General features: G+C 41.7%; 1 protein-coding gene across 1 annotated transcript in view; it reads right to left on the reverse strand.

Annotated features, from left to right (window-relative positions):
• Window positions 1-21,793, reverse strand: part of IGF2R (insulin like growth factor 2 receptor) — a 261,523-nt gene that overhangs the window by 45,952 nt on the left and 193,778 nt on the right. The window contains exons 31-37 of the mRNA XM_073627997.1: window positions 21,173-21,369; window positions 18,042-18,168; window positions 13,345-13,467; window positions 8,813-9,075; window positions 8,514-8,720; window positions 1,505-1,654; window positions 1,256-1,417 (exon numbers count right to left, since the gene is read on the reverse strand). Coding sequence (XP_073484098.1) covers window positions 1,256-1,417; window positions 1,505-1,654; window positions 8,514-8,720; window positions 8,813-9,075; window positions 13,345-13,467; window positions 18,042-18,168; window positions 21,173-21,369 — 1,229 coding nt within the window. The remainder of the gene's footprint in view (window positions 1-1,255; window positions 1,418-1,504; window positions 1,655-8,513; window positions 8,721-8,812; window positions 9,076-13,344; window positions 13,468-18,041; window positions 18,169-21,172; window positions 21,370-21,793) is intronic.

A 21,793-nucleotide genomic window follows, 5' to 3' on the forward strand; every position in this document is an offset into this window, starting at 1 on the left:
CATATTTTATCTTATCCAATACTGTGTGAAGGGTAGTTTAGTATTTAATAATTGTCCCACGTTATTAGCCTTGTGTGTTGAAGCCGTTTGTGGGTGAAATTGAGATCAAACTGTATTACAACAAATTTGGCTACTGTGGTCACAGGGAAATTATTTATCGCCCCAATCAATCTGGTAGCTCTGTTAAATTAACACTCCCTTCAAACTGATAATATCTGTCGACTCCGCTAGACATACTTTGTATTCCTTCCGACCGGAGAAATTCAGAGGCTTGTTTTCTCGAGTGACAAGAGATATTGTGTTTTTGAGGCGCGATTACTGCAATTTTTTTTTAACACAGACATTTGGGCTACCCTTGGGTTATTTGTCAAATATTAAGGAAAATATTTTTATCACTGTGTTGATGTCTTTGGTAGGGTGTATGAAATATTATTCACCAGAAAATCCGGTTCTGTAAAAAGTTGTATAATTATACTTGTAAATTAATAAAAATTATTTACTTAATTACATTGGGAGATATTTATACGTTGGTAAGAATTCCCCATAGACTAACAAACTCAGGAAATTATTATGGTATGTTACTGATTGTCTGAACAAAGCTCACTTTTTTTACCGTAAAGTTGGAGGCACTGCGCAAAACACTAAAATTTTATGTAATTCAAATTCCCCATATGTATTAAGAGTCCATACCACACTCAAAACAAGCTTCTTACATTTTTAATCACGAACACACAAAAATATGCCACATTCTTTGTAATGCAGCCTGGCTGCATAACAAGTACAGAAAATAAAACATCTTTGCGGTTTCCTAGTTTTCATTTCCTACATCTGGCTACTCTATCTCTGAGACAAAACAAAAATGAAGGCTTGGGAGTTCCACCTCTGCTGGCTGCATGCTATTCAGATAAATAACTCACTTAAAATAGCAACTACATAAAGATGTTGACTGGTGAACCAGTAACTTTAAAAGGAAGTCATCAACATCAGTACCAGCACTTCAGATGTGACAGGTTTCCTTTCAAAACACACACTCAAAACTCTGCATGACCACATCGCTTTGGTCACAAGAGGCAAGGGTCAGATATAATAGCCAAAACAACTGCAGTATCAAATAATATGCAGAGGAAATGTATAACAAAAGCATTCACATACATCTGAAAACCATTAAAATAGTATTTTTGTCCAATTAACTGGATCTGTTTTCATGCTGTAATTAGATATAAACATGTATACATGCAAAGCCAGGTCCTCTTACCTTGTAGGTTTGCCCAGATAGGCTAGACAGGTTAAATGTGTAATGACGCTGCTGGTCCATCAGAGAACATCCAGACAATATTTCCTCATCAGGACACACTAATGGGGTGCCCCACTCAAACACATAATTGCATTTAGCTTCTTGGACAAACTTTGGGCTTCCCTGTTAATTAGGAATGAAATAAAGTATGTATTATCTAATTAAAAGTTCTATAAAAGCCTGAAATGGTAAACTGACAAATGTATTTACCAGGTCTACTCCCTTTTTGCAACGAAAGAGGATAATGGTAGAATAGTTTAACTGTTTGTCCGCATCACATTGTGTCGAGCTGTTCATTGTGATTGAGACTGTTTGGTTTGCAGCATCCATCTGAGGAGGACTAGTTGGGCGACCAATATCCTTTAAATGAATTAAAAGCGGGTTAGAACCAAAAATGTTTTAAAATGTTGTTCAGGTAATTACACAAATCCAATTACACAGCTCCACAAAAAAATTGACTGTATTCACACTTCAGCTGTAGTTGCATAAACCGCTTTCGGACCAGCCGCCGCAGTTATACTGCGGCAGGTTGGCTCCCCTGCACGAGCCGTCATAGCTGCTTTAGCAGGCATGCACCGCCAGAGCTGTCTTTGCAGCCAATGCGTGTGCCCGGCAGGGGCGATGTCCGCCGGGCTCCCATGATCGCTCGTGAAGGAGAAACACACAAATCCCAGTTCTCACAGGGGAGTAGAGACAGATTGTGTACTCCTGCTAGTAGGAACACCGATCGGTCTCCTCCCCTAGTCGGTCCAACCCCCCCCCCACAGTTAGTACACACCTAGGGAACAATGTTAACCCCTTGCTCGCCCCTAGTGTTAACCCCTTCCCTGCCAATGACATTTATACAGTAATCAAAGGCTATTTTTAGCTCTGATCGCTGTATAAATGTCACTGGTCCCAAAAAAGCGCCAAAAGTGTCCGATCTGTCTGCCACAGTCATGATAAAAATCGCTCATCACCACCATTACTAGTAAAAAAAAAAAAATAATAATAATAAAAATGACATAAGTCTATCCCCTATGTTGTAGACACTAACTTTTGCGCAAACCAATCAATATACGCTTATTGCAATTTTTGTTACCAAAAATATGTAGAAGAATACATCTCGACCTAAACTGAGGAAAAATTTAAATTAAAAAAAAAAAAAATTTGGATATTTATTATAGCAAAAAGTACAAAATATTGTGTTTTTTTCAAAATTGTTGTTCTTTTTTAGTTTATAGTGCAAAATATAAAAAACGCAGAGGTGATAAAATAGCACCAAAAGAAAGCTCTATTTGTGGGGAAAAAAGGACATCAATTTTGTTTGGGTACAACATCGCACGACCGCGCAATTGTCAGTTAAATCGACGCAGTGCAGAATCGCAAAAAATAGCCTGGTCAGGAAGGGGGTAAATTCTTCCGGGGCTGGTTAAAAAGCAAAGAAAAACATACAAGCATGTCTGCAAAGAGCAGAATAGGGGTCCTGTCACCCTAAAGTGGTGGTACAGGCTGAAGATTTTTTACCTTAATGCATTCTCTGCATAAGGTTAAAAAAAAAAATAAAAAACTTCTATTGTCAGCTCCCCCCTCATGCGCCAACCTTCGCAACCCCCCCCCCCCCCCCCCCCCAAATACTTACCTGAGCCTGATCTCAATACAGTGCTGTTCCAGAGAGCAGCCGCGCTGCTCTCTATTCCTCCTCACTGGAGTGAGAGCAGTAAGAGCTATTGGCTCCTGCTGCTGTCAATCAAATCCAGTGATAAGGGTGGTGGGGGGGGTGGGGGGGGGCGCAGGACTGAGCCGCACTGTGTGTGTTTATGCACACTGCACATTTATGGGAAGCTGCACAGTTCCTCATCCAACATTTCAGAATTTGGAGAGGACATAAAAATATGTTGGTTATCCTCCTTTTTAGGGCCCTCGGGGGGTTTGTGAGCTTTTAATACAGCAACCTGGCATTACTACTGCCCATAGCGGAGAAGTAGAGGAGCTGGATGTGATGGCAAAGCTTTGAAGTGGATTTAAAGTGATTGTAAAGTCTTTTTTTTTTTTTTTTTTTTCAATAAAAATAACAAGCATGTTATATTTACCTGCTCTGTTGCAGTGGTTTTGCACAGAGCATCCCAGATCCTCATCTTCTGTGGTTCCTTTTCTGTGCTCCTAGCCCCTCCCTCCTGTCGAATGCCCCCACAGCAAACGGCTTGCACCCGGGCCGAGTCACAGCTCCCTGCGTCTATTCAGATACTTAGCTGCGCCCCCTCTCTCTCCTGATTGGCTGACTGACTTTGACACCAGCGGGAGCCAATGGCGCCGCTGCTGTGTCTGAGCCAATCGACAGGGAGAGTCTTGGCTGGCTGATACACTTGTGGACAACGCTGGACAGAGATGGGGCTCAGGTAAGTATTAGGGGGGGCTGGGGATGCTGCTGTACACAGGCTTTATCATCTTAATGCATAGAATGCATTAAGATAATAAAACCTTCTGACTTTACAACCCCTTTAATGAGAATCTCTCATACATTTCAGTGAATTTGGTTTGCTGCTTGAAATTGGGCAGCATATGGTTTTGGTATGTTTGAATTCTTTTTGCTCATGGCTGGGAAAGACACAGTTTTGGCGGATAGTTATTTGCATGGTGCTAGATGATCATACAGACTTTGTACAAGATTATTTTGATTAGTATAATAGCCAATCTGATTACTATCAAAGACTTATATTTAAGACCACATAATTGTTATCGCTTGATGGTAATGTGTATATTTGATATATTTAAGGAATATTTTCATACATCAAATGTGGGGTGCTTCATTTTTCACTACTGTATAATATTTAAGGTGTTAGTATCAACCTATATTGCCAGCTGACTTTTTGTTTTTATCTAGCGCCATTTCCCTTTTTTTCTTTTAAGTTCTCTTGCTATGCTCAGAACTTAGCATGCTCTGTAGGTATATATTATTGCATACGTTACATAGTTAAGTTTCTATTGATGGACTTGGAAAACCATAAAGGCTGAATTTAGGCTATTAAGCTGGACTTGGGCTAAACATCTGTATACAAAAATTGAAATACACACAGGTAGACTATCATGTGTCTTGTGCACCAGGTGACCCCTGCCAGACAGCATATCTAGGTCCCAGACCTTTCTTTTCTCCACTGTACATAAGCAACATCCTTGATTTCCAAACCATCCACATTCTGCTTTTAGTACATTGAAAGAGAATCCAAAACCACAGGTTGTGCCATCTCCTCCTGTCAGGGAGTTACTAGTGTTAGCAATAGTGTTGTATTTAAATCTGTCTGAAATTCCATGTTCCCTTACTAGTCCCTGCCCACTGGCAGCATGGGCTGAGCCAATTTTTAATCATTGGCTGATAGCATTAGCAAATAGACAGGAAGGTAAATTATATTTAAACTTTTTTTTTCACACTTCTTTAGTTGCCTCCTAGTTTCTGGCCCAGTCCAAACTGATGTCACATCCCCAGTGTCTTAATGGGCATTTGTTTTTCTTTTATCATGATGAGAGGAGGAGGAGAGAAGGAGGAGGAGGGGCTTTCTCAGCTAGGCACACCTTCCTGCCCTAATCTCTAAGCCAAGGGCAGATGGATTCCAGGGTTTAAATGTTGCATGAATCACTCAAGATGGCTTTGGCTAGAAATGCTAGGGAAGGGGGTGTTCTGCTTCAAAGGCCAACCTTACCCCTAATGTGGCAATTTTGTTTGCATGCCCTTTGAATTTATGTCTCTTAAAGTGGTTACAAAGTTAAATAAAGATTACTGCCAGTCCCTCTGTTCTACTAAGCCAGGCATTTCCAAAGTCCGGCCCGCAGGCCAATCACGGCCCGGTTTTGAACGGCTCGCCTGGTTATCTAAACATAAATATCTTTTGTGGCCCCCAACGATCTCCCAGCGCCGGGGCCACAAAAGATATATAATCTGGCTGCTTTGGAGGGAGGAGGTGGAACGAGTGCCATGCACACAGGAGGAGTATTTCCTGTTTACACGGCAGCCTCTGTAATAGGAAGTCTCGTCTCCGGCGCTGCCATTGGACGACTATTCTGTCCATCAAAGGAGGTGGGACTTTCACTTAAAGAGGTCACTGTGTAAACAGGAGATTCTCCTGTAGGATATCTTTGGCGCTCGTCCTGCCCCCCTCTAAGGCTACACTGATGGCAATGGTGGGTGCTGCATTCCTGGCAATGGTGGGTGCTGCATTCCTAGCAATGGTGGGTGCTGCATTCCTAGCAATGGTGGGTGCTGCATTCCTAGCAATGGTGGGTGCTGCATTCCTAGCAATGGTGGGTGCTGCATTCCTAGCAATGGTGGGTGCTGCATTCCTAGCAATGGTGGGTGCTGCATTCTTGGCGATTGGGGATCTGCAGATGGGCACTGACCCTTATTTTGCTTCACAGTTCTCTATTTAAAATTTAAGTTTTTTTCCAGAAACTTCCCTCTTAAAGTGAAGGTGCGTGTTATACGCCAATAAATACAGTATATCCAAATAACATGCCTGAGCTCATCTCTTTACTCACACACAGCCACAAAGGCAAGAGAATTCTTGTTGGGCAGTGTATTAGTGCCTGAACGAACACACAGACCGAATTTTAATGGTTCAAAGAATGTCAGGCAAAATGGTCGGCCCTCATGCATGTTCACTTCATCAAATCTGGCCCTCTTTGAAAAAAGTTTGGACACCCCTGTACTAAGCCATCCTTACACAGTGTAAATGTTTGTATAAAATTGTGCCTATAAATAACTTATTTAGGATCGTTTCTTGCCAGCCACGTGACCTCCAGCTGCTCTCCTCCCCTTAGAATGGGGGGGGGGGAGAGCAGCTGGAGGTCACGTGGTTGGCCAGAAACTATCTGAAATAAGGCATTTACAGGTACAATTTGATACAAACATGTACAATGTGTAGGATGGCTTAGCAGAACAGAGGGGCTGGTAGTAATCTTTATTTAGCTTTACTGCCAGCTACTAATAGCAGCAGAAGGGGGGGCTCACACACACAGGAGCTGGGAGAGAACAGCGGGATGACAGAGCCCAGAACTTGTCCACGGTAATCTTGGATCAGCAGCCAACACAGAGGGGGAACACAGGAACATGGCACGATCAACCAGTTTTTTTTACAGCATAGAGTGGGACAGATTAGACAGCACAAGCACTGTGGTTGTTTAACATGCTAAAAGGGAACGGGATCTCTATTTTTTTTTTGTTAGGGTTACAACCTCTAAGAACTCCAGAGTTGAAATATACTTTAGCAGAATTCAACTTTTTTTCTCCTGCCACCGCCGCTATGAAACCAAACAATTGTGTAATGTTCCACCAATAGATTGAGCATAATGTAGGAGCAAGCGAACAACAATTAGGGAATCCTAAAGTGGTTGTAAAGTGAGAAGGTGCATTAAGATATAAAGCCTTCTATGTGCAGCAACCACCCTTAGTCCTCTTAATACTTACCTGAGCCTTATCTCTATCCAGCGAAGTCCAGCACAGCAGCGGACATCAGCAGAGACACTGTAGCGGCGCCACTGGCTCCTGTTGCTGTCAAACTCAGCCAATCAGGAGGGGGGGGGCCCAAACCGCAGCTCCGTGTCTGAATAGATACACGGAGCTGCAGCTCAGCTCAGGTGCCCCAATAGCAGGCTGCTTGCTGTGCGGGCACTGAATAGGAGGGAGGGGCCAGGAGCTCCAGCCAGGGTCCCGAGACTAGGAGGATCTGGGCCGCAAAACCAACTGCATAGAGAAGGCAAGTATAACATTTTTTTTTTTTTTTTTAATTAAAATAACAAACACAAGACATTACAATCACTATAACTATAAAGACTTGTGGCAGAAAGAGAAACTGCTACCAAGAGCCTCCAATAGAACTAAAGCATGTCTTAATGTTTATTAAAACAGGAAGCTTCACTTGTAAGAATAGTGTCCTTTAACCAACTGCCGACCAGCTGCCGTCATTTTATTGTGGCAGGTCGAACCGTCATAGCTATACGTCTAGTTAGTCCCCTCCCCCTTCTAGTTAGAATCACCTCCCACGGAACATAGTTAACCCCTTGATCGCCCCCTAGTGTTAACCCCTTCACTGCCAGTGACATTTTTACAGTAATCAATGCATTTTTATAGCACTGATCGCTGTATAAATGCCAATGGTCCCAAAAATGTGTGAAATTGTCCGCCATAATGTCGCAGTCACGATAAAAAACGCAGATAGTCGCCATTACTAGTACAAAAAAAATTAAATAAAAATGCTATAAATCTATCCCCTATTTTATTGACACTAACTTTTGCGCAAACCAATTAATATACGCTTATCGCGATTTTTTTTTTACCAAAAATATGTATTAGAATACATATCGGCCTAAACTGAGAAAAAATTTGCTTTAAAAAAAAAAAAAAAATGGGGATATTTATTATAGCAAAAAGTACAAAATATTGTGTTTTTTTCAAAATTAGCGTTCTTTTTTGTTTATAGCGCAAAAAATAAAAACCGCAGAGGCAATCAAATACCACCAAAAGAAAGCTCTATTTGTGGAAAAGAAAGGAAGTCCATTTTGTTTGGGTGTAGCGTCACATGACCGCGCAATTGTCAGTTAAAGCGCCGCAGTGCCGAATTGCAAAAAATGGCCCGGTCATTCAGCAGTCAAATCTTCCGGGGCTGAAGTGGGTAAATATGGTAGTTTGAAATAATTTGAAAAGTTTGCAGTTCTAAAATTTACTTCACAACATACAAACAAAAGTATTTTACAGAAACAAGTGAAAAGTTTTAGGGCACTTTCACACTGGTTTGCTTCAAAACTGCCAGTAAAATGCCTATGCGTTAATGGAGCTTTTTTGCAGCATTTGCGGTGCTGTTTTTAATAGAAATGTGACTCAAAAACTGCACAAAAAACGCTTACTAAGGGCGTTTTTGAGGTGCTTTTAATGCGGTTCCCATTCATTTCAGTGGGGAGGGAGGAGTTATTTTAGCTCTACAAACGTAGATGCTGCAAGCAGGATCTTTTTGCACTGCAGCGGAAACGCACCGCCCCAGTGTGAAAACATTTATTGATTTTACGGGAAAGCATTTTTCTTGAGTTTTTCAGAAACTTTTTTTTTTTTTTTTTTTTTTAAAACACAAAAAAGTGTTTGAAAAACTCCTCAGTGGGGAAGGGCCCTTAATTCTGCAGTATTTAATTACAACACTACATTGCACCTTTCCTACTAATAAATCCAATGAAGGAAAACACAGAGATTCATACTTACAATTGGTTCTCCGCTAGATGTGACCCTGCATGCTGCTGCGCCTGGTTGACATTTAACACCAACAATCTCGTTTAAAGGCTGACATAAACTTAGGTAAAAGACTGCAGAATCTGACTCATCACTCTGCAGGACCTCATAGTAACCCACGTGCTTCATCAAAGGACCCAGATTAATAGTGGAGGTGCCATTCTGCACTGAGCATTCAACCTGGGGAAAAGAAAAAAAAAAAAGATCACCAGACAATGAACTGCAGTTTGGATCTAATATACAACACATGCTAGGAACAAAAATATGCACACCTTTTTCTCACAGGCCAGAGACGTGTGCCATGTGAACTGCCAGGTACAGGTGTCTTCACTGAAGGACACAAAGGATGGAAGGCTGCCAGCAGCTGAGTCTGATCCACACACAAAGGTGAAAACACTCTGGTGTTTGAATGATGGGTTCTTGCTGCATTCATCGCCGTCTTTATAAACTAGCCTCAGCATCTGATCTGAGTAGGTGAGCTGGCTCTGGGCCTTTCCTGCATTCAAGTGCTTTCCACCTTCTGATACACACACTCCTACAGACACAGAAAAAAAAATATTTCAAACCTTCTATTTATTTCCAAATAAATATTCAAATCATAAGTAATACTAAATATTCTATTTTCAGATGCACTGCCCTGGAACTGGTATGCAGCCAAATCATCAGCCGTTTTGAAACAAACTTATAGGCTTATACAAAATTAAAGAAAATTATCTTTACTACTTAAGGACCTGGCCTATTTTTCAGACTCAGTATTTACAAGTAAAATTCATTTTTTGGTAGAAAATTACTTAGAACCCCCAAACGTTTTTTATATATATTTTATTATTTTTTTATATATTCTTAGTTTCATCCGTCCAAAGAATGCTTTTCCAGAACTGGTCTGGCTTTTTTAGATTTTTTTGGGCAAAGTCTAATCTGGCATTTCTATTCTTCAGGCTTATGAATGGTTTGCACCTTGTGGTGAACCCTCTATTTGCTCTCGTGAAGTTTTCTCTTGATTGTAGACTTTAACAATGATACGCCCACCTCCTGGAGAGTGTCCTTCACTTGTCTGGGTGTTGTGAATGGGTTTTTCTTTACTGTAGAGAGGATCCTGCGATCATCCACCACTGTTGTCTTCCGTGGACGTCCAGGCCTTTTTATGTTGCTAAGCCCATCAGTGCATTCTCCTTTTCTCAGAATGTACCAAACTATTGATTTGGCCACGCCTAATGTTGCTGCTATCTCTCTGATGGATTGGATTCATTTTTGAAGCCTTACAATGGCTTGTTTCACTTGCATGGGCAGCTCCTTTGAACGGATGATGTAGGTTCACAGCAATAGATTCCAAATGCAAATACCACACTTAAGCCTCGTACACACCCTTAGATTTTCGGACGACCGAACGTCCATTTTTTGTGACATGCTAGTCTCATGTCGAAAGTGAAGAGGTTACTCACAATACGAAAATTTTCATACGACAGAATACGTCAGAAGTGACGTAATGTGTTGAATAGTTTTGTAAGTATTTTTCTTGTTTCTGAGCATGCGTAGTCTTGCTCTTACAATTTTTTTCGTATGAAAACCATACTAATGAAACAAAGTGGATTTTGAGTTCACATCTTCGCACAATTTTATAGTCTGTAAATCCAGCTTTTGTCTGACGAAAAAGCAAAATCAACAGTCGAAAGCACCATACCAACGATCCGAAAGACAGCTCATCGTACACATTTTTCCATCCAATTTAAATATCGTGTGTACGGGCCTTTCGAATCAACTTCAGACCTTTTACCTGCTTAATTGATGAAGAAATACCGAAGGAGTAGCCCACACCCAGCCATGAAACAGCTTTTGATTCAATTGTCCAATTAGTTTGGTCCCTTGAAAAAGGGGGATGGCTATTCCTAAGAGCTGTAATTCTTAAACCCATCGTTCGATTTGGATGTACATACCCTCAAACTAAACCTGAGTGTGCACTTTCAGCCCATATCCATTATATAACAATAGTTTGAATATGTTTTGGTAAATACCTGAAAAAAATCTAAAATCGTGTCCAAATATATATATAGACCTAACTGGATACGTAAAACAAATCACTAAATTTTCATATAAGATTTAAAGTATAAATAAAGGCAAAGTTTTGTTTAGCTTTAGCTGAAGTGAAGGGGGAATACCGGTCAGGTTTTATTTCTGTATCTCTGTTAGGGAGATGCACCTGATGACCGTTCTCACCGAAAGTGAAATAAAATCACACATTTTGAGCGGCCACTAGAACAGAAATAGAAAGGAAATCTTCCAATATATACAATAGTTCTGGTGACTACCAGGATTTCCTCTCACTTCCTTTTGTGGCTATGGGACAGGAAGTGAAAGAATCTCCCCAATGAGAAAACACATCCAGCGGTAAATATTAAATATTCTTAACCTCTCTCAGTCTAAAAAGATGTGCTTTTATTGCAGCCTGTGTCCCTATCAGAGGAATTCACTCACACTCCGTTCTAATACCCATCAAATCAACAGAACGGGGGACACTTCTCTATACGTCCTGCCTGGCACCCATTACCCACTTTGTCTCTTTGAGATGTCTGGTAGGCCCAAAGAGTGAACAGGTTAAAACAAGCTGCAGTAGCACCACCCCCCTTGTGCCCACACGGTGGATCACAGGCTCTTCCAATCTTCCTCTGCAGCAGTGTGAACCAGAAGTGCTCAGCTCAGGGTTTTAGAAAAAAAATGGCAATCTCCCTAATGGGTCACAGATAGAGAAAAAAAAGCATGCTCCACCAAAACGCCATGCAACCATAACATAAGTACGTACATAAGTATGTAGCCAGGAAGTGGCGGATAAGAAGCTGCAGAAAAATCAGCATCATTGAGCTGATCTGAGCATTTCACAAATAGTGAAAAAAAGCAAAAGAAAAAAAAAAAAAGATTTTTTAAAAATAACAATTGTTAATGATATGCGGTAATTTCGCAAACTCAAGGTCATTTATTTTTCATATACTTTTAGGATGAATTCACACCAACCACATGTTAAAATAATCAATTTAAAGGGTTACTAAACCCACAGCAGTTGTATATGCAGTTAAGCATGTTTGTTATACTCACTGTGGAACCTAAGGGGTTAATGCTCTGCATTGTTTAAAAGGCTGTTTGATCCTGTAAGCACAGATCCTCCCCTTATTGCATTGTCCCCAAAACATCTCTGGATAAGAGAGTTAGTGTTGTCAGTCTGCACATGTTGTTTGGCATGTATTGCTAGAGTTCTTTTTTCTCTCTTTAGAGAGAGCATGTGATCAGCACAGGGCCAATCAGCACTGTCCAGACAGAGGGTCAGGGGTCTTGAATCCCTATAGGACAGCTCAGTGTAGTATGAAAACTCCTCCTACAAGCTTTAACCAGTGCTCAGCCAGACACTGATAGAAGTCACAAGACTGCTATAATTCTGCCAATGAGAAAAGGTATTTAGCAGATTATATTTACCAATTATTGCATTTTCATGTTTTGTGTACTGTGGGAGACCAGATATAGTGAATGCAGGGTCCAGAGTTTAGTAACACTTTAAAGTCTGAGTCCAGTTCAACACTAAAATCCCTGCATCTTCAGACATTCACGATCTAACACTAACCTATCTAGCCCTGTAAAGAAGAAATCAGTATACATACTTTTTTGAAGCTGATCTGATCGGCAGAAGTTCTGCAAAGAAAACAGCCATGAATGGGGAGTGACCTCACCTATAGACTTACTATGGAGTTTCCGTTGTTGGATGTGTCCTCTGCACCCGCCTCCACAGTGAGGCCGGGGCTAACCGCTCAGTGTGAGATCGCCTTCAGAAAAGGTATGTATACTGATTTCTTCTTTAGAGGGCTAGATAGGTTAGTGTTATGCCCCGTACACACGGTCGGATTTTCCGATGGAAAATGTCCGATCGGAGCGTGTTGTTGGAAATTCCGACCGTGTGTGGGCTCCATCGGACATTTTCCATCGGATTTTCCGACACACAAAGTTGGAGAGCAGGAGATAAAATTTTCCGACAACAAAATCCGTTGTCGGAAATTCCGATCGTGTGTACACAAATCCGACGGACAAAGTGCCACGCATGCTCAGAATAAATAAAGAGATGAAAGCTATTGGCCACTGCCCCGTTTATAGTCCCGACGTACATGTTTTACGTCACCGCGTTTAAAACGATCGGATTTTCCGACAACTTTGTGTGACCGTGTGTATGCAAGACAAGTTTGAGCCAACATCCGTCGGAAAAAATCCTAGGATTTTGTTGTCGGAATGTCCGAACAAAGTCCGACCGTGCGTACGGGGCATTAGAGCGCAGATTTCTGTAGACGCAGGGATTTTAGTTTTAGGGTGGAGTTCTACTTTAAGGGTGCGCTCATACTGGTACGGTTTAACAGAACTGTGCCCAAGTTCACTTGTCTCTCGTCCCCTGCTGGTCTGCACTTACATTGGACTATAAGGAAATGTTCTTGGGCATATTTATTCTAGCCAGCCCAAAGTGATCCCTGCTTCAATAGCTATGGATAGTTCTGTGCTCCAGCAAGGTTTGCAAACTATACCAGACCACAAGTGAACAATGTCTGGGACCACCACTTCCAGGTGATCCTGGATGTGGTTCAAAGCACTCACACTAATCAAACGAACCAGAACAAGGGGACGAACTGTACCCAGAATCAGTTAGGAGTGCCAGTGTGAATGCACCCTTAGAGTGCAGTTGGTGTCGGTTGTGTATCAGTGCCATGCGTTTTACAACAGATTTGAAAAGAACATTTCAACTGTCACCCACTCTTTATTCAGGGAATTTCAAACTTACCAGCTGCGGCATCGCAAAACTCAGGCTTAACTGCACTGCAAATATTTAACTTTATTGATCTTTGACGATCATTAATAGCATAACCATCTTTGCTTGATAAGGATGACAGATCAAAGAGATAACCTGGAGAAGGGACAGTTAAATTAGTCACATATAAAACTCAAGATACTGTAAAATACAAAGATGGCATACAACTATTTATGTACAACTAAAGGCTTCTGTATGACAGTCTAAACTAGTACCAAATACTGTTACTATGAGTTGCACAAGCCTCAAACAAAAATAAAATCTGATTCCTTTAGATTCCCCAAGTAAAAATTGGATTATTCCTACATATTACCTGTAAAATCCTTTTCTTTATTGTGCATTACAGGACACAGAGCCGGTTATATTCATAACTATTTGGGTCTAAGGTGAATGGACACTGGTAGATAAATTGGGCTATATGTGAATAGACAAGGTAGATAAATCAAACAGGAAGTCCTCCCCTATATAACTCTTCCTATACAGGAAGTACTTTAGTTTTGTAGCAAGCAATACATTTGCCAAAAAGAGGGGAGGGACCTCTGTGTCCTGTGATGTACTCCAAGAAAATGATTTTACAGGTAAGATGTAGGGAAAAATCCAAATTTTCTTTATAGTACATTATAGGACACAGACAGTTATATTCATAACTATTTGGCATGTCCTAAAGCAATGCCCTTGAAGGGAGAGAGACACCACCACAGAAAAACTGCCACCAGAGAAGGCGCTACTCTTACTTTTTGTAATACGCTGATGCCAAAGGCAGCATCTCCCACAGTTTTGACATCCACCTGGTAAAAACCTTGTGAATGTATGAACCAAAAAGACCAAGTAGTGGTCTTGCAAACCTGAGCCACTGACGCCTGATGGCGAAACGCCCAAGATGCGCCCACTCACCTGGTAGAGAAGCTCTCCCCAGCAAGGGTGGGATTTTGCCTTTTCAAACCATAGGCTTAAATGATTAACTGGCGGATCCTATAAGAAATGGTTGACCTGGATGCCACCAGCCTTTCCAGATGTGTTTTGGCAGCACAAATTAGGATTCCAGCCTGTGCTATCAATTCAAATAAATCCTAATCACCCAAACTACATCCAGAGTAAGCTGTAACCTTTTCCCTGCCAATTGTGGACTAGGAAAAAGAAAGGCAAGACACTCTAGGCAAGAAAGATGGAGGAGGACGCAGCATCATCTGAACACTATGGCTCCTTAAATGAGAGCCGCCAGCTCAGACATTCTTCTTGCTGAAGTGATAGTAAACAAAAGAAGCTACCCTCCAAGTCAAAGGACTAACACAGTTTCTCAAATTGGTTCAAAAGTTGGTTTCTGCAAGGACAGCCAAGACCAAAGTCAAGTCCCAGGGACACCAGGGTGGCATGACAGGCAAGACTGTCTGCTTTACACCCTGCATGAAGCTTGAATCAAGGGGTGTTAAACAACAGTCTCTGGGGAAAAATGGATAGTGGCAAAAATCTGACCCTTAAATGGTACTTAAGACCAATCTCGTTTCCCCTACTGATTGGAGAAAGGAAAAAATATCCCCTCACATATTTCCATGTGTGTCATTTCCTGGTTACACCTCAGGCATAAAAGATTTCCAAGTCCTGTAATGGAAACTCCCAGAAGCCAGCTTCCTGGCGCTTAAAAGTGCAGAGATAACAGGAACCAAGACCAATAGGTCTGGCTGGACCAGAAGTGACCAAGGAGCGTCCCCCACAGGATTCACTATGTCAGTGTACAAAGCCCTCAGAGGCTAATTCGGCTAACACTATTCTCTGTGTAACCACCTCATGGATTCTTCGCAAAAAATGTGGCAGAAATTGAAACAGAGAGAAGGCGTCAATTAGGGAGAAATGGTCCCCAAGATGTTACCAGTGCATCTACCCCTATTGCCAGTGGGACTCTCGTCTGGGATATAACCTGTCCAACCCATTGAAGAACTTGAAATTCAGGTGTATTGGCAAAAAGTCTTAAAATATTGATGGGCAGTATTCTCTCCTGTGAAGACCAAGTCCACTGACCTGTAGCCACCTTCAAACCAACTGGAGAGACTGGCATCAGTGGTTAATATCTTTCCAACCCCTGAAAGGAAGAATTTACACTTCTCCAGATTTTGAACCATCAACCACCAATTTTAGCTCTGCATTACCCCGGGAACAGAGCCCGCCGGCAATCCTATACCTGGATCTTCATGTTCTAGACAGAGAGAATGATCCTCTACAAAAGACCTGTAGGATGCCTGTGTGTAGGGAACATGCTTCGACCTAGATAAAAATTCCTCCTGCAGAAATGTATCAAAGGAAAATCTGGAACCGACTGCTTCCTGAGCAAAGTTAATTGAGGTATACTGAGATTGACACCCCTGTGTCTTCAGCAAGTCCAGCACCGTAGATAGGAGCTTTGTGAACCCTCAGGAGCTGTGGCCAGGACTAAAGCTGGCCATAAGGAAATTGAAATGCGGCCAGTTCAGCTGGGAGTGGGCAGGGAGGTTGTACAGAAGTTGATCGACCTTCCCCACTTGATCAGCTCCACTGGCTATAGCCAGCAGCGCTGATCAGTTTATTCTGACAGAAGAGAAATCTCTCTGTCCTCAAAATACAAACGCTCAGCAGGGATGATTCCGCCATCCACCTCAAATGTGTGGAAATCGAGCCATTTTATTTGTTCAACTCACTAGTTGAATGAAAAAAAAATTGACTCATCTATGGGCTGCCCAAGTTTAACCAGGTGTTAAACAACAAGCTACAGGCTTGTGAATTAGTAACAATGTGGGTAGCCACGCCGATTCAGAAACTCAGAAACAGCATCTCCTCCCACTGTAGTGCAAGCAGGCCCAGCAACTCTGGCAACTAGTTAACTGCAATGTCAACAGGTATTTGTGGGACTCTGCAGGGGGGCAAATGCTGGGTACACACGATCCGAATATCAGCCAGTTCAGCAGGGATCGACCAACATTCGATCAGTGTGAACAGCTGCCTGTCCAAAAGAAGTTGGTCTCCCGACCAATTTCTGTCGAGCAATCTTGCTGGAAAACCAGCATCAAACCAGCAGCTGATCAGTGTGTTCTTGCAGGGATACAGTCCCCCTGTCAGAACACAAAAGGCACAGCGGGCGAGATTGCCGCACCAACATCACTTAGTATGGTGACCTCTTTTTTTTTTGTTTGTTTTTTTATTCTCCCTGCTGGATTAAACAAAAACATTAATGTATTTCCATCCTTGGAAAACTGTAAAGCCTGTCTCACCCAGGCTTCAACTTGTATAAGGGCAGTGTGAAGATCAAGCTTTTTCAAAAGCATTTGCAGAGCATTCAGAAAGCTTTGTTGAAGTTTCTAACGCGCTCTTCAGCTCCAGTTTGTAAATGTTAAACACAGACTTTAACGGCTGTGCTTATTTTCAGTTTAAAGTGGAGTTCCACCCCAAAAAAAAAAAAAAATTTGGAGAAATTTTTTTTTTAACTCAACTCTAAAAGCCTGTTGCTAGGGGGTCCCTTGTAGTCTGCCTCCTTCAGCGCCTGGGCTCCTGACGTCACTTCCCTCTGCGCAGGAAGGGAGATCGCCTCTCTCCCCTCCCTCTTGTCAATCATCAGGGACACGTGACAGGTCCCAGATGATTGCGCGGCCAGTCACAGCGCGCGGTGCGGCTCGCAAATGCGCAGTGGGTGCCCGGCTATGGTTAAAATGCTGGCGCTGCCGAGCGGAGGAGGAGACGAGCGGGGCTTCGATCCCCCGCATCGCTGGACCCTGGGATAGGAAAGTGTCCGATTATTTGTAGCTGCTGACTTTTAATTTTTTTTTTTTTTTTTTTAAGCGGAACACTGCTTTAAACAAGCTTCTAGCAGGCTTCAGTACTACAATTTATTTATAACATGGAGCCTGCAAAGCATTGTCCCCGAAATCAGTAGACTCCTGACAGCTGTCTGCCCGTACCTCCATACGGGCATTAAGTGGAAGGGTCACATCACCAGGAAGTGGAAAAAGAGAGCTAGTGGCTAGTATGTCCTAGTAGATGAGGCACCTCATCCCAAAAATAGAGTATAATAGAAAACAGGAGAGGGGGAGGGGATTACAGCAGTGCCAACGACAACTAAACACAATAGATATAGTAGAAATATATACATTTTATTACAAATTGTTAAAAAAACATTTTTGGTCAACAGAATAACCATATAGTGCTCCATTTTTCTACTGTGATTTAACAATTTGTAATGTTTGGTTTTTAAACTTTTTGGAATAAAATGTATATATTTCTACTATATCTATTGTGTTTAGTTGTCGTTGGCACCGCTATAATCCCCTCCCCCCTCTCCTGTTTTCTATTATCACCAGGAAGTGTGAGTGAACTATGAGGGTGCCGAGTCCATTAAAGCGGAGTTCCGCCTAAAGAAAAAAAAAAATTTAAGTCAGCAGCTACAAATACTGCAGCTGCTGACTTTTAAAATAAGGACACTTACCTGTCCAGGGTGCCCATGATGTCCTCACCTGAAGCCGACCCGTCCCTCAGCTCCGGGTGGGGGCGCCGGCATCTTAGGTAAGGGAATCAGAAAGTGAAGCTTTGCGGCTTCACAGCCTGGTTCCCTACTTTATTTTAAATTAAACATTTTGGGACACTGTAATATCAGTATTACAAGTAAGCCATCCACACATTACTATGGCTAATTCTACGTACAGCCTTACCTGTTGTAGGGTTTGTAACTCTGCAGTCATCATGTGTGTTTACCTTCAGTTCACAGGCATTAGGTGTACCCCAATAAAAGGTATAGTCACAGTCGTTGAAGAATGTAATCAGCTGTGGTTTGGAATCCTGACAACAACATTTAAAGTCAAAGTTATCATTGACATAACACAATCTTCAAGAAAACACAAAGCACACCACCATCACAGATTTAAAAATGGCAAAGGACCCGGACGCAGCAAGGACGACACCAATGTCGGCATCAGTCATAGCAGCCCCACTAATGTTGGTAAAGCAGGAGCCTTTAGTATCCGGAGAAATTAAAAGGAATGGGTCTCACATATTTGAGGAAAGCATACACTAATTAACTAAACTTCAGAGGTGAACATCCAAGCATTCGAAAGCTTTAACGTAAACTTGTCACCTATGATAAATAGCCTATAAAGTAACACTATCCACCTCTGCTCCAGACGATTTAACCTCCTTCATGACCAGTCCATTTTTTGCTATTTAGCACTGCGCTACTAACTGGTAATTGTGTGGTCATGCAAGGCTGTACTCAAACAAAATTTATATACATTTTTTCACATAAGTAAAGCTTTCTTTTGGTGGTATTTGATCACCGCAGGGTTTTTCATTTTTTATTATATAAATAAAAAAACATTGAAATTAAAAAAAAAAAAAAATCTATTTTCTTCATAAATTTAGGCCAAATGTATTCTGCTACAGGTCTTCGGTAAAAAATATAGAATAAAAATCCCAATAAGTGTATATCGATTGGTTTGCGTGTAAGTTATAGTGTCTACAAACTATAGGATATACACTATATTACCAAAAGTATTGGGACACCTGCCATACATATACATATATATATATATATATATATACACACATACACGCACACACACACGCACAAACACACGCACAAACACACGCACAAACACACGCACAAACACACGCACAAACACACGCACAAACACACGCACAAACACAAACTTTAATAGCATCCCAATCTTAGTCTGTAGGATTCAATATTGAGTTGGCAAACCCTTTGCAGCTATAACAGCTTCGACTCTTCTGGGAAGGCTGTCCACAAGGTTTAGGAGTGTGTCTATGGGAATGTTTGACCATTCTTACAGAAGCGCATTTGTGAAGTCAGGCGCTGATGTTGGACGAAAAGGCCCGGCTCGCAGTCTCCACTCTAACTCATCCTAAAGGTGTTCTATCGGGTTGAGGTCAGGGCTCTGTGCAGGCCAGTCAAGTTCCTCCACCCCAAACTCGCTCATCCATGTCTTTATGGACCTTGTTTGTGCACTGGTGCACAGTCATGTTGGAACAGGTGTCAGAAACCATGAATCAGACCGAGACAGAAGTGCAGTTAAAATCACACTCGTTTAATAATAGTAAAAGGTAAACAGAGCAACGTAGCCAAATCATAGCCAGAGTTGGGTAACCGGAACAGATAGTCAGACAAGCCAGGACGTCAGGGAGCCAGAGATCAGCGTAGTGGAACAGCAAGCAGGATCAGGAACCAGAAGGGATGTCAGCCAAGCTAGTCTTCAACAGGTACACAGGAGAGAGTCTCTGGATGTGTTGACAAAGGCGGAGGCAGAGAGGAACTGAACAGCTTAAGAAACCAGCAGGACTGACGAACAGGATATCATCATCAGGTGAGTCACTGTGGAAAAGACTGCAGCTGGCAATTAACAGACAGCTGAGTGACCTGCTCTGAGAAGGAAGGGCTGAGCACAGCCCTGACAAGGAAGGGGCCATCCCCAAACTGTTCCCACGAAGTTGGGAGCATGATGGATGAGTGAGTTTGGGGTGGAGGAACTTGACTGGCCTGCACAGAGTCCTGACCTCAACCTGGTAGAACACCTTTGGGATGAATTAGAGTGGAGACTGCAAGCCAGGCCTTCTTGTCTACATCAGTGCCTGACCTCACAAATGTGCTTCTGGAAGAATGGTCAAAAATTTCCATAGGCACACTCCTTAAAGTGGATGCAAACTCTTACATAAACCCAGTGAAGTGAACAGCCTCAGATGATACCCAGCGATTAAACAAATCTCCCTACAAAAGTTTTACATGTATATCTGCTGTCTTCAGCTTTATATATTCTTTAGAAAGTTCAGAATGTGTTAGGGTATTCTCTCTTCCTGTTTAGCATTGCAGTGAAGCCTGGGCATACAGCCAAGACACCTGATTAGAGGAAAGGCACACACCCCCTTCTCCTCATAGGTAGATATTTTCAGAACTGTTCATTGAATAGTTCAGCACTCTGCTAAACTATTTATAGCATCCTTCACAACACAAACTTCAGGCTGCTTTTATCTCAGTTGTTGGAGAACTTGTCAGAAGTTATCATGCTGATAACAGAACGGAGCAGGAGAAAGCCACGGGACATAGAGTCTACAAAAGACTTAAGACTGGGGCGAAGGTTCACCTTCTAGTAGGACAGCGACTCTAAACATACAGCGAGCGCTACAATGGAATGGTTTAGATCAAAACATATTCCTGTGTTAGAATGACCCAAAGGCCAGACCTAAATCCAATTGAGAATCTGTGGCAAGACTTGAAAATTTCTGTTCACAGATGTCCTCCATCCAATCTAACAGAGCTTGATCTATTTTGCAAAGAAGAATGGGCAAAAAATTCACTCACTAGATGTGCAAAGCTGGTAGAGACATTCCTAAAAAACTTGCTGCTGTATTTGCAGAATAAGATGCTTCTACAAAGTATTGACTCAGGGGGGCTGAATACAAATGCATGCCACACTTTTCAGCTATTTGTAAAAAATGTTGGCTTGGTTGGAGCCAAAGCAGAGGCTGTCATACACCTTATGGGGTTTTGCAGAGATTTGTGACTTCCAGAATTTTTCCCTTTTACAATAGATATCAAGCTAAAAAGTCAGACTCAAAGTACATAAAGAAAAATGAGATGACAATTATTTAGCTATAGAAATTTTCAGACAAAAACTTTATGACTAGATATTGTGTCATGACTGTTTCTAATGAAGACAATGAATTCAGTTAAATATCCAGTGTTCAGAAGACATCAGTCTGTGAAAAGTCCATACTATATGATTGAATGCAGTGGCTATAATAAATGAAAAGATGAAGGAGCATTACTTACAGCTTGATCTCGTTCACACTTGAAACGTATAGTTGTTGTCTTGTTTCTTAAACCATCAGGACAGCGGTCTCCATTCGTATACTGGAGGACAGCAACACCATTGTCCCATCTAGGACTGGATAAAGGCTCTCCCAAACTTATAGCCTTGGTACCATTAAACAGACAGGCAGCAGCACCATATGGACAGGAGGCTGATCCTAAGTAAAATGAAACTTGGGAAGATTAGAGATTCTTTACATTTCTGTTTAATATGCTCTAAACTCCAAAAATATTTGTGCGTTTTCAAGCTGGTTTATTTAGTAATTTTTCTTTTATGAAATTCATGTTTACACATTTTCAATGCGGTTCAATTTAAGGAATGATTTACATGCATTGCCATTAAACGCTTTGCAACATGTACTTTGCTGGAAACCGCATCCAAGAAAGCAAGCAGAACTTGAATGCACTTGGCAAAGCTCTTATTGGCAAGATAAAAACAACGAGAAGCCAAAGCTAAACTAAGGAATGGAAATCTACAGAAGTAAAAAAAGCCCAACAGCCTGAAAATTAAACAGAGAACCTGAGCATTTGTGTTTAATTTTTACTGTACATATTTCACAGTAGACAAAAAGATACTGCTGT

Source organism: Aquarana catesbeiana, linkage group LG04, assembly GCF_042186555.1.
Source record: "Aquarana catesbeiana isolate 2022-GZ linkage group LG04, ASM4218655v1, whole genome shotgun sequence".
NCBI classification, from domain to species: domain Eukaryota; kingdom Metazoa; phylum Chordata; class Amphibia; order Anura; family Ranidae; genus Aquarana; species Aquarana catesbeiana.